The sequence below is a fragment of the Ranitomeya variabilis genome, chromosome 3, assembly GCF_051348905.1.
Source record: "Ranitomeya variabilis isolate aRanVar5 chromosome 3, aRanVar5.hap1, whole genome shotgun sequence".
NCBI lineage: Eukaryota > Metazoa > Chordata > Amphibia > Anura > Dendrobatidae > Ranitomeya > Ranitomeya variabilis.
Genome location: NC_135234.1, coordinates 228,166,283 through 228,178,892, shown reverse-complemented (window position 1 = coordinate 228,178,892; position 12,610 = coordinate 228,166,283). Strand labels below are relative to the sequence as shown.

The 12,610-nt window shown below is 42.8% G+C and overlaps 1 protein-coding gene across 3 annotated transcripts in view; it reads right to left on the bottom strand.

Annotated features, from left to right (window-relative positions):
- LOC143815688 (uncharacterized) overlaps positions 1-12,610 on the bottom strand; it is a 187,274-nt gene that overhangs the window by 66,654 nt on the left and 108,010 nt on the right. For all 3 annotated transcript variants that reach the window (XM_077295200.1, XM_077295202.1, XM_077295201.1), the window contains 2 exons: positions 8,644-8,702; positions 7,110-7,227 (listed from right to left, as the gene is read on the bottom strand). In XM_077295200.1, the coding sequence (XP_077151315.1) occupies positions 7,110-7,227; positions 8,644-8,680 (155 nt within the window). In that variant the 5' untranslated portion in view covers positions 8,681-8,702. The remainder of the gene's footprint in view (positions 1-7,109; positions 7,228-8,643; positions 8,703-12,610) is intronic.

Here is a 12,610-nt window from a genome sequence, read left to right as displayed (position 1 = left end):
CAAGCTGCCTGCCCGTGTATCCATGTAACCGCTGTGAAACTGCCATGAGCCTATTGTTTGTTATGTTAGGCCTTTGATAGCCTGTCTGCGGTCCCTACTTTAAATACTCCTCCACTGACCAGACCACTGCTGCCCGTGTACCCCTGGAACCAATTATAAAGTGCCTACAGCCAGCCCATTTTCTTATGTTAGGCCTTTGAAGCCTGTCTGCGGTCCCTACTTTAAATACTCCTCCACTGACCAGACCACTGCTGCCCGTGTACCCCTGGAACCAATTATAAAGTGCCTACAGCCAGCCCATTTTCTTATGTTAGGCCTTTGAAGCCTGTCTGCGGTCCCTACTTTAAATACTCCTCCACTCACCACCACCAAGCTGCCTGCCCGTGTATCCATGTAACCGCTGTGAAACTGCCATGAGCCTATTGTTTGTTATTTTAGGCCTTTGATAGCCTGTCTGCGGTCCCTACTTTAAATACTCCTCCACTCACCACCAAGCTGCCTGTGTATCCATGTAACCGCTGTAAAACTGCCATGAGCCTATTGTTTGTTATTTTAGGCCTTTGATAGCCTGTCTGCGGTCCCTACTTTAAATACTCCTCCACTGACCACCAAGCTGCCTGCCCGTGTATCCATGTAACCGCTGTGAAACTGCCATGAGCCTATTGTTTGTTATGTTAGGCCTTTGATAGCCTGTCTGCGGTCCCTACTTTAAATACTCCTCCACTGACCAGACCACTGCTGCCCGTGTACCCCTGGAACCAATTATAAAGTGCCTACAGCCAGCCCATTTTCTTATGTTAGGCCTTTGAAGCCTGTCTGCGGTCCCTACTTTAAATACTCCTCCACTGACCAGACCACTGCTGCCCGTGTACCCCTGGAACCAATTATAAAGTGCCTACAGCCAGCCCATTTTCTTATGTTAGGCCTTTGAAGCCTGTCTGCGGTCCCTACTTTAAATACTCCTCCACTCACCACCACCAAGCTGCCTGCCCGTGTATCCATGTAACCGCTGTGAAACTGCCATGAGCCTATTGTTTGTTATTTTAGGCCTTTGATAGCCTGTCTGCGGTCCCTACTTTAAATACTCCTCCACTCACCACCAAGCTGCCTGTGTATCCATGTAACCGCTGTAAAACTGCCATGAGCCTATTGTTTGTTATTTTAGGCCTTTGATAGCCTGTCTGCGGTCCCTACTTTAAATACTCCTCCACTCACCACCAAGCTGCCTGTGTATCCATGTAACCGCTGTAAAACTGCCATGAGCCTATTGTTTGTTATTTTAGGCCTTTGATAGCCTGTCTGCGGTCCCTACTTTAAATACTCCTCCACTGACCACCAAGCTGCCTGCCCGTGTATCCATGTAACCGCTGTGAAACTGCCATGAGCCTATTGTTTGTTATGTTAGGCCTTTGATAGCCTGTCTGCGGTCCCTACTTTAAATACTCCTCCACTCACCACCACCAAGCTGCCTGCCCGTGTATCCATGTAACCGCTGTAAAACTGCCATGAGCCTATTGTTTGTTATTTTAGGCCTTTGATAGCCTGTCTGCGGCCCCTACTTGCAATACTCCTCCACTGACCACAATGCTGCCTGGAGTGCCTGCCTGTGTATCCATGTAACCGATGTAAAACTGCCATGACTGCCTACTGTTTGTTATTTTAGGCCTTTGATAGCCTGTCTGCAGCCCCTACTTGCAATACTCCTCCACTGACCACACCAATGCTGCCCGTGTACCCCTGGAACCTATTTAAAAGTTCATAGAGCCTAGTTATATATTTTATTTACTATTAATAAGGCCATGATGGACTACGCTGTACCACGCTACAAGCTAACCAGTCGACACTTCTTTTGCGAGAAAAGCCATCCCAACCCTCCACCAGCATGTAGAAGACCGCATTGTCCATGCACTCTGGCAATCTGTGAGTACAAAGGTGCACCTGACAACAGACGCATGGACCTGTAGGCATGGCCACGGAAGATTACGTGTCCATTACGGCGCAATGGGTTAATGTGGTGGATGCATGGTCCACAGGGGACAGCCTACTAAGTCTGTCTGCAGTCCCTAATTCAAATTGTCCTCCACTGTCTAAATCGGAACTTCCACCTTCTGGCTTTCGGCCTATAGTATCAGAAATTAAACTGCATTTGGCCTTCAACTTTGGTTAGGGCCTACTAACGGCTTCTGCCCCTCCCTGGTGTTGCCCTCAACTAAATAAAGCTGAGCTTCAACCTTCTGCTCCAAATTACCATTTTGAAAAATGCAATAGGCTTTTCAGGCCTACTAAAGGAGTCTGTCTGTGTGCCCCTGCCTGGTGTTGTCCTCAACTAAATAAAGCTGAGCTTCAACCTTCCGGCTCTCATTATGTGGTTTAAAAAAAAAAAATGGTGGTTAGGGCCTACTAACGGCTTCTGCCCCTCCCTGGTGTTGTCCTCAACTAAATAAAGCTGAGCTTCAACCTTCCGGCTCTCATTATGTGGTTTTAAAAAAAAAAATGGTGGTTAGGGCCTACTAACGGCTTCTGCCCCTCCCTGGTGTTGTCCTCAACTAAATAAAGCTGAGCTTCAACCTTCCGGCTCTCATTATGTGGTTTTAAAAAAAAAAATGGTGGTTAGGGCCTACTAACGGCTTCTGCCCCTCCCTGGTGTTGTCCTCAACTAAATAAAGCTGAGCTTCAACCTTCCGGCTCTCATTATGTGGTTTTAAAAAAAAAAAAGGTGGTTAGGGCCTACTAACGGCTTCTGCCCCTCCCTGGTGTTGTCCTCAACTAAATAAAGCTGAGCTTCAACCTTCCGGCTCTCATTATGTGGTTTTAAAAAAAAAAATGGTGGTTAGGGCCTACTAACGGCTTCTGCCCCTCCCTGGTGTTGTCCTCAACTAAATAAAGCTGAGCTTCAACCTTCCGGCTCTCATTAAGTGGTTTTAAAAAAAAAATGGTGGTTAGGGCCTACTAACGGCTTCTGCCCCTCCCTGGTGTTGTCCTCAACTAAATAAAGCTGAGCTTCAACCTTCCGGCTCTCATTATGTGGTTTTAAAAAAAAAAATGGTGGTTAGGGCCTACTAACGGCTTCTGCCCCTCCCTGGTGTTGTCCTCAACTAAATAAAGCTGAGCTTCAACCTTCCGGCTCTCATTATGTGGTTTTAAAAAAAAAAAAGGTGGTTAGGGCCTACTAACGGCTTCTGCCCCTCCCTGGTGTTGTCCTCAACTAAATAAAGCTGAGCTTCAACCTTCCGGCTCTCATTAAGTGGTTTTAAAAAAAAAATGGTGGTTAGGGCCTACTAACGGCTTCTGCCCCTCCCTGGTGTTGTCCTCAACTAAATAAAGCTGAGCTTCAACCTTCCGGCTCTCATTATGTGGTTTTAAAAAAAAAAATGGTGGTTAGGGCCTACTAACGGCTTCTGCCCCTCCCTGGTGTTGTCCTCAACTAAATAAAGCTGAGCTTCAACCTTCCGGCTCTCATTATGTGGTTTTAAAAAAAAAAAAGGTGGTTAGGGCCTACTAACGGCTTCTGCCCCTCCCTGGTGTTGTCCTCAACTAAATAAAGCTGAGCTTCAACCTTCCGGCTCTCATTATGTGGTTTTAAAAAAAAAAATGGTGGTTAGGGCCTACTAACGGCTTCTGCCCCTCCCTGGTGTTGTCCTCAACTAAATAAAGCTGAGCTTCAACCTTCCGGCTCTCATTATGTGGTTTTAAAAAAAAAAATGGTGGTTAGGGCCTACTAACGGCTTCTGCCCCTCCCTGGTGTTGTCCTCAACTAAATAAAGCTGAGCTTCAACCTTCCGGCTCTCATTATGTGGTTTTAAAAAAAAAAATGGTGGTTAGGGCCTACTAACGGCTTCTGCCCCTCCCTGGTGTTGTCCTCAACTAAATAAAGCTGAGCTTCAACCTTCCGGCTCTCATTATGTGGTTTTAAAAAAAAAAAAGGTGGTTAGGGCCTACTAACGGCTTCTGCCCCTCCCTGGTGTTGTCCTCAACTAAATAAAGCTGAGCTTCAACCTTCCGGCTCTCATTAAGTGGTTTTAAAACAAAAATGGTGGTTAGGGCCTACTAACGGCTTCTGCCCCTCCCTGGTGTTGTCCTCAACTAAATAAAGCTGAGCTTCAACCTTCCGGCTCTCATTATGTGGTTTTAAAAAAAAAAAAGGTGGTTAGGGCCTACTAACGGCTTCTGCCCCTCCCTGGTGTTGTCCTCAACTAAATAAAGCTGAGCTTCAACCTTCCGGCTCTCATTATGTGGTTTTAAAAAAAAAAAAGGTGGTTAGGGCCTACTAACGGCTTCTGCCCCTCCCTGGTGTTGTCCTCAACTAAATAAAGCTGAGCTTCAACCTTCCGGCTCTCATTATGTGGTTTTAAAAAAAAAAATGGTGGTTAGGGCCTACTAACGGCTTCTGCCCCTCCCTGGTGTTGTCCTCAACTAAATAAAGCTGAGCTTCAACCTTCCGGCTCTCATTATGTGGTTTTAAAAAAAAAAATGGTGGTTAGGGCCTACTAACGGCTTCTGCCCCTCCCTGGTGTTGTCCTCAACTAAATAAAGCTGAGCTTCAACCTTCCGGCTCTCATTATGTGGTTTTAAAAAAAAAAAAGGTGGTTAGGGCCTACTAACGGCTTCTGCCCCTCCCTGGTGTTGTCCTCAACTAAATAAAGCTGAGCTTCAACCTTCCGGCTCTCATTATGTGGTTTTAAAAAAAAAAATGGTGGTTAGGGCCTACTAACGGCTTCTGCCCCTCCCTGGTGTTGTCCTCAACTAAATAAAGCTGAGCTTCAACCTTCCGGCTCTCATTATGTGGTTTTAAAAAAAAAAATGGTGGTTAGGGCCTACTAACGGCTTCTGCCCCTCCCTGGTGTTGTCCTCAACTAAATAAAGCTGAGCTTCAACCTTCCGGCTCTCATTATGTGGTTTTAAAAAAAAAAAAGGTGGTTAGGGCCTACTAACGGCTTCTGCCCCTCCCTGGTGTTGTCCTCAACTAAATAAAGCTGAGCTTCAACCTTCCGGCTCTCATTAAGTGGTTTTAAAACAAAAATGGTGGTTAGGGCCTACTAACGGCTTCTGCCCCTCCCTGGTGTTGTCCTCAACTAAATAAAGCTGAGCTTCAACCTTCCGGCTCTCATTATGTGGTTTTAAAAAAAAAAAAGGTGGTTAGGGCCTACTAACGGCTTCTGCCCCTCCCTGGTGTTGTCCTCAACTAAATAAAGCTGAGCTTCAACCTTCCGGCTCTCATTATGTGGTTTTAAAAAAAAAAAAGGTGGTTAGGGCCTACTAACGGCTTCTGCCCCTCCCTGGTGTTGTCCTCAACTAAATAAAGCTGAGCTTCAACCTTCCGGCTCTCATTATGTGGTTTTAAAAAAAAAAATGGTGGTTAGGGCCTACTAATGGCTTCTGCCCCTCCCTGGTGTTGTCCTCAACTAAATAAAGCTGAGCTTCAACCTTCCGGCTCTCATTATGTGGTTTTAAAAAAAAAAATGGTGGTTAGGGCCTACTAACGGCTTCTGCCCCTCCCTGGTGTTGTCCTCAACTAAATAAAGCTGAGCTTCAACCTTCCGGCTCTCATTATGTGGTTTTAAAAAAAAAAAAGGTGGTTAGGGCCTACTAACGGCTTCTGCCCCTCCCTGGTGTTGTCCTCAACTAAATAAAGCTGAGCTTCAACCTTCCGGCTCTCATTATGTGGTTTTAAAAAAAAAAATGGTGGTTAGGGCCTACTAACGGCTTCTGCCCCTCCCTGGTGTTGCCCTCAACTAAATAAAGCTGAGCTTCAACCTTCTGCTCCAAATTACCATTTTAAAAAATGCAATAGGCTTTTCCGGCCTACTAAAGGTGTCTGCCCCTCCCTGGTGTTGTCCTCAACTGAACAAAGCTGAGCTTCCACATTCTGGCTTTCGCCCTATACTATCAGATATTAAACTGCATTTGGCCTACTAGTGTGGTTAGGCCCTTGAAACAGTGTCTGCTGCTCTTGGGTTTGCTACTCCACTGAACAAAGCAATGCCGCCTGTTTAGTCCTGTTACCAATTTTGAACTGCATGTAGCCTACTTTATTCTTTGGCCCTATATCTGTTTCCTCCTCATCCTGCCCATTGCCCAGCCACTGCTAAATGAGTCTGCTGGTACATTGACCTAGACCACTACATTCCCCTTGTACTCTACACAGCCAGAATCTGTCCCTGCTGAAAGTAAGGTTCCCCTTCCCGCATGTTATACCACCTTACACAGGGACAAAGAGGAAGGTGCAGATGAAAGTGCAGGTTCCTTCATCAGGTGGGGGGGCATACTCGTTGGCGACGTCACTGGCACAGGGCCCCTCAGAGTACGCAAAAGTGTCGCTGCTGGTGGGAGGCGCCCCCGCCATGCAAACACACCGCCGTACTTTGAGGGGCCCTGTGCCAGTGGCAATGCGAACGAGTGGGCCCCCCCCCTGCTTGCTCAGGATCACAGCACTTGCAACTTTTAAATACTTACCTTTCCCTGCAACACCGCCGTGACGTAGTCCGCATTTCCTGGGCCCACGAAAAACTTGAGCCGGCCCTACTCCCCCCACAACTTTTGCCAAATGACCCCCAATTCCCTATGCCCAACTATTATTATAAAGTTAATTAAGATTGACAAGCTTCAGAAACAAGAATGGATGTTTTTGGCATTAAAATGGGCACTGTAGGTGTTTTCCTGGCCTCCACTCACTGCCGACTATGCTTCCCCATTGACTTGCATTGGGTTTCGTGTTTCGGTCGATCCCCGACTTTTAGCGATAATCGGCCGACTGCACTCGACTCGACTCTGGACAAAATCGGGTTTCCCAAAACCCTACTCGATCTTAAAAAAATGAAAGTCGCTCAACCCTAGTTAGCACTAATAAAAAAGACCATTTCTCCAGAAATGTATGGTGGAAAAAAACAGAATAAGTAGAACAGTGACAATAAAATAAGAACACAACTTGGCCAATTTTTATCTGGTGAAATGTCCTCTTTGAGGGTGTAGATGGTCAAAACTTTTGGATAGTGTTATTTGCTTCATATCACAAAATTCTAATAAAGACATGCCGGCAGCCAAAGACAAGAACAGATGTAGCATAACTAAAACCTAAATATATTACAGAAAAAAGTGACTGCATTACTTACGATCCAAGAACTTCCATAAATACGAAGGTTTCACGTATGTTGTTTGTTTGTTTCTTCCAAATGCAAGCATTCTCCTCTTCTTTACGGCTCATCTTTTCTATAGTGGATACTGCGAATTCTGCAGATGTAGGATGGGTTGTTGTCAGATTTACTAATAACCACAAAAAGTAAACTATGAATTGAGAATTTTATAAAAATTAAGGGACACTTCCAATTAAATAAGATAGATTGTATCTCCTATGAGTTGGGTCCTGGGATTTGCAGTCACTCTCTAATCAATGTGCAGCTTTCTTTTTTTTGGATGAATAGATGGATATTAAAATTTAGGTTTTTAGATTTATTCAGAACCAATATCCTTACATCGACACAAGCACGTGATAATTCTGTATAAGCGATGGAAACTTTGGTTACTTAGAAAAAAGATAATCAGGGTTGTGGTATTACAACTTGGCTGATATTTAGTTGCACCAGCGGACAGGCGTCTGTTTTCTCACGTAATTTTCTGTGCCGATGGTTCTTGCAGTATCTTTGGGAAAGTGGCCCCCAGTAACAAAGTGATTTAATGAACCACTAAATGATGTTAGCAATACATATAAGATAATTGTTATCAGATGCCACCAATTTTGCCAGAATTCGAAAACTGAGTTGACATAAAGGCAGCCCGGTTGTCCAAAAATATGTTTTTTGGTGGAAAACAATGACTGGGAATGTTGCGTTCCAATATGGTTGATCCCTTCTCCCTCTAATGATAAAGAAGCTAGAGTCATCAAATTTTTGTTCCATCCTTTGACGACAAACAGAAAAGATGGTCTATTGTATTTCTTCAATTTCCATTGTGAGCAGATATGATAAGAGGTTAGAAAAAAATAGAAAAAATCATTTCAGGCCCTCACTAAAACAATATATATGAGTAGAGTTGGTTCAAATTGATTTGAAGGACCCTTGTTATCAGCCTTGAAAATGGCCTTCTATCTGATGGTATCCCCGGCTTATGATTAGCCAGCTTGGTACATTGTTTTTGCGTCATGCACATGTGCTGGCTAATTATAGGAAGAGCATTGGATGCAGTCAGGTAGGAGGCAGTTCTCAAGGCTCCTGTCCCATGACCACAGATTACTGACACAGCCACTGGACCGAGTCTTAACATCTTTTCCTACCAACTCTATGAATGAGTTGAAACTGTATAATGTTCCTTTTTTGGCAAATTTTAAAACAATTACATTATTGAAAGAACACTTTGGGTATCTTTGAAGCATTTAAGGGATTTTGGAGGTGGCCACCAATAGGTGGAGAAGGCCCCTGGACAATTGCTACTTTTGTCTTTTTGATAATCCATACAATCTCCAAGACTTGAAGCATGTTATGGAAACTCGTCCAAAAGAAGTAAGATCTCAAAAGTGACAATTAAAATGACATGCAGTAGATGTCCCACATAATTTAATGGCAGGACAGAAGGAATAACCACCTTTAAAATATAAGGTTATTTAACATTCACTAGCTGTCTTAATATCTACTTCAAAGAAAATTGACTTACCAACTGGGGAGAATGCAGCCAACTTGGCACTTGGCATTTTAGCTGCTGTAAAATCCAACCTGAAAGAAATAGAGTGAACTGATTAGGACTTGATTGATAAGACTATGCTATGGGAATAGTCTAAGGAGGACAGAAGCAATGAACTGCAGGCCAAATATAATGGAAAATACGATTTAACAGAAAGAATATTAAAGAAAAATAGATTTATAAAGTGCAGAGATGTACTGAATGAGAATTATTTGATGTAAAACTGTTACTGGTAGCTTCATATGCTATACAGTGTGTATGGAAAGTATTCATACCCATTTAAATTTTTCACTCTTTGTTTCATTGTAGCCATATGGTAAATTCAAAAAAGTTCATTTTTTTCTCATTAATGTATATTCTGCACCCCATCTTGACTGAAAAAAACAGAAATGTAGTCATTTTTGCAAATTTATTAAAAAAGAAAAAATGAAATATAACATGGTCATAAGTATTCAGACCCTTTGCTCAGTATTGAGTAGAAGCACCCTTTTGAGCTAGTACAGCCATTAGTCTTCTTGGGAATGATGCAACTAGTTTTTCACACCTGGATTTGGGGATCCTCTGCCATTCTTCCTTGCAGATCCTCTCCAGTTCCGTCAGGTTGGATGGTGAATGTTGGTGGACAGCCATTTTCAGGTCTCTCCAGAGATGCTCAATTGGGTTGAAGTCAGGGCACTGGCTGGGCCAGTCAAGAATGGTCACAGAGTTGTTCTGAAGTCACTCCTTTGTTATTTTAGCTTTGTTTTTAGGGCCATTGTCTTGTTGGAAGGTGAACCTTCGGTCAAGTCTGAGTTCCAGAGCACTCTGGAAGAGGTTTCATCCAGGATGTCTCTGTACTTGGCCACAGTCATGTTTCCTTCAATGACAACCAGTCTTCCTGTCCCTGCAGCTGAAAAACACCCCATAGCATGATGCTGCCACCACCATGTTTCACGGTTGGGATTGTAATGGGCAGGTGAGGAGCAGTGTCTGGTTTCCTCCACACATACCGCTTAGAATTATCACCTAAAAGGTCTATCTTCGTCTCATCAGACCAGAGAATCTTATTTCTCATAGTCTGTGAGTCCTTCATGTGTTTTTTAGCAAACTCTATGCAGGCTTTCATATGTCTTGCACTGAGGAGATGCTTCCTTCAGGCCTCTCTGCCATAAAGGCCCGACTGGTGGAGGGCTGCAGTGATAGTTGACTTTGTAGTACTTTCTCCCATCTCCCTACTGCATCTCTGGAGCTCAGCCACAGTGATCTTGGGGCTCTTCTTTGCCTCTCTCATGAAGGCTCTTCTCCCACGATTGCTCAGTTTGGCTGGACAGCCAGGTCTAGGAAGACTTCTGGTGATCCCAAACATCTTCCATTTAAGGATTATGGAGACCACTGTGCTCTTAGGAACCTTGAGTACTGCAGAAATTCTGTTGTAACCTTGGCCAGATCTGTACCTTGCCACAATTCTGTCTCTGAGCTCCTTGGCCAGTTCCTTTGACCTCATGATTCTCATTTGGTCTGACATGCACTGTGAGCTGAGAGGTCTTATATAGACAGGTGTGCCTTTCCAAATCAAGTCCAATCAGCTTAATTAAACACAGCTGGACTCCAAAGAAGGAGTAGAACCATCTCAAGGAGGATCACAAGGAAGTGGACAGTGACTTAAATATGAGTGTCTGAGCAAAGGGTCTGAATACTTATGACCATGTGATATTTCAGTTTTTCTTTTTTATTAAATTTGCAAAAATTTCTACATTTCTTTTTTTTTCAGTTAAGATGGGGTGCAGAGTATTCATTAATGTGAAAAAAATGAACTTTTTTGAATTTATCAAGTGGCTGCAATGAAACAAAGAGTGAAAAATTTAAAGTAGTCTGAATACTTTCTGTACCCACTGTACATATATATCTCAGAGACACAATTATTAACAATACCGATTAAGTGTATATTTACCAAGAATCTGTCACTAGATTTTTCCCACTTAATCTGAGAACAGCATAATGTAGAAACAGATATCCTGATTCCAGCGCTGTGTCACTTACTGGGCTGTGTGCTGTAATTTTAATGAAATCACAATTTTATCAGCAGGATAATATCACTAGAGGACTAGCATACTTGAAGTATACTTGATGCCATGTAGTCCTCCTTATTTATGAGCTCCATCGCTGATTGGCAGTTTTCTGCCTATGCACAGTGTACACAGATAGCTGCTAATCAGAAGTGTGGGAGGGGTTATACAGAGCTCAGCATTCACAGAACTGGTAGATCTTCAATAGTCAAAACAGTAATTTTATCAAATGACAGCAAGCAGATCAGTAAGTGACACATCATTGAAATCAGGGTCTCTGTCTCTACATTAAGCTGCTTTCAGATTAGATAGTGAAAACCTGATGACAGATCCCCTTTAGCATAACTATGCTGGATCTGTTTTTAATCAGAAACTGATGAATCCAGATGGACACATTGACTTTAATTGTTTCTGTTGGGTTTTCATTTATTTTTTTATTGAATTCCAGGATTCCTGGAATAGATAATTGGTTGAGATGAAATACATAATTTTTGATCATTTTTCCATAATGAGCTGACGCGTTGCCTTCCAGATCCGAGCTGCCCTTAAATCTCATGTGTAGTGTTGCTCTTTCAGACTGTACGCTGTGCTAAGATTTACAGCACGTGTGATGTGTGATAGTCTGTAGATAGAAATTGCATTTGTTTAATAGGAAGGTTCACCTTTGGTTAACCTGCACTGGAATATGAGGGAAAGGCACTAAAATACATTAATAACAGGAATCGGTCCCTTTCAGAGCAGGAGTGATGGTGATAGAGGCAGTGATAGAGGGATAATCCAATTCCCCACAACTGCTCTTGGCATAATCAGCTGATTCCAGGTATCATTTATGGTGTCTGTATTTTGTCAATGTGGAAAGATGGTGAACCTTCCCTGCAAATAGTAACAATAAAGTGACTGTACTGTACTCATTGCCCACGATCCTGTGGACTGGAGCCTATATGTGAAGGAGGCAATGCTTCAGAAATGAGCCCATCCGCCTCTGGCTGGCACATACAAGGTTACAACCCCAATTTAGAATAGTCTGTCTATATTTCTTTCCTTGTGCTCTAATGTTTTTAGTTATTCCATTAAAGGGAATCTGTCATCAGGTTTTTGCCCTTCATCTGAGAGCAACAAGATCTAGTGGTAAGGACACAGATTCCAGAGATTTATCACTTACTAGGCTGCTTGTTGTAGTTTTAATAAAATCACTGCTTTATCTGCTGCAGATCTAGCAGTTCTCTGAAGGCTGAGCTCTGTATAACCCCGCCCACACCTCTGATTGGCAGATTTCTATGTACACTGTGTATAAGTAAAAGAAAGCTGCCAATCAGTAGTGCAGGCGGGCTTATACATAGCCCCAGACTAGTCCTCTACTAATTATCTTCTGCTGATAAAACATGTCAAAACTAAAGAATGCAGCCCAGTAAGTGACACATCGCTGGAATCAAGGTCTCTGTCTCTACATTATGCTGTTCTCAGACTAGGTGGCAAAAATCTGCTGACAGGTTCCCTTTCGGTGTCAGTTTGTGCATAGCATTGAACTAATGATAAATTATTGCATTGAACAGATTTTAATTTGTCTTATCTGTAGTCATTGTCCATAGTAACCGGTCTGCAACTATTGGAAGCATCAGTCAATTGGTATTTGAAAAAATGATTTACTTCCTATGTAGTTTATAGTTAGTAGATATAAAAAGTCTTCACACCCATGTTAAAATGGCTGTTTTTTGTCATGTAAAAAAAATCATAACGAGAAGAATAATTTCAGAACATTTTCAACCTTTAATGTCACCCGTAATCTGTACAATTCAATTCAAAAACAGACTGAAATCTTTTTGGGTGGAAAAAGAAAATTAAAATTCTAAAATAATGTGGTTTCACAAATATGCACATCGTTAAACTAATACTTT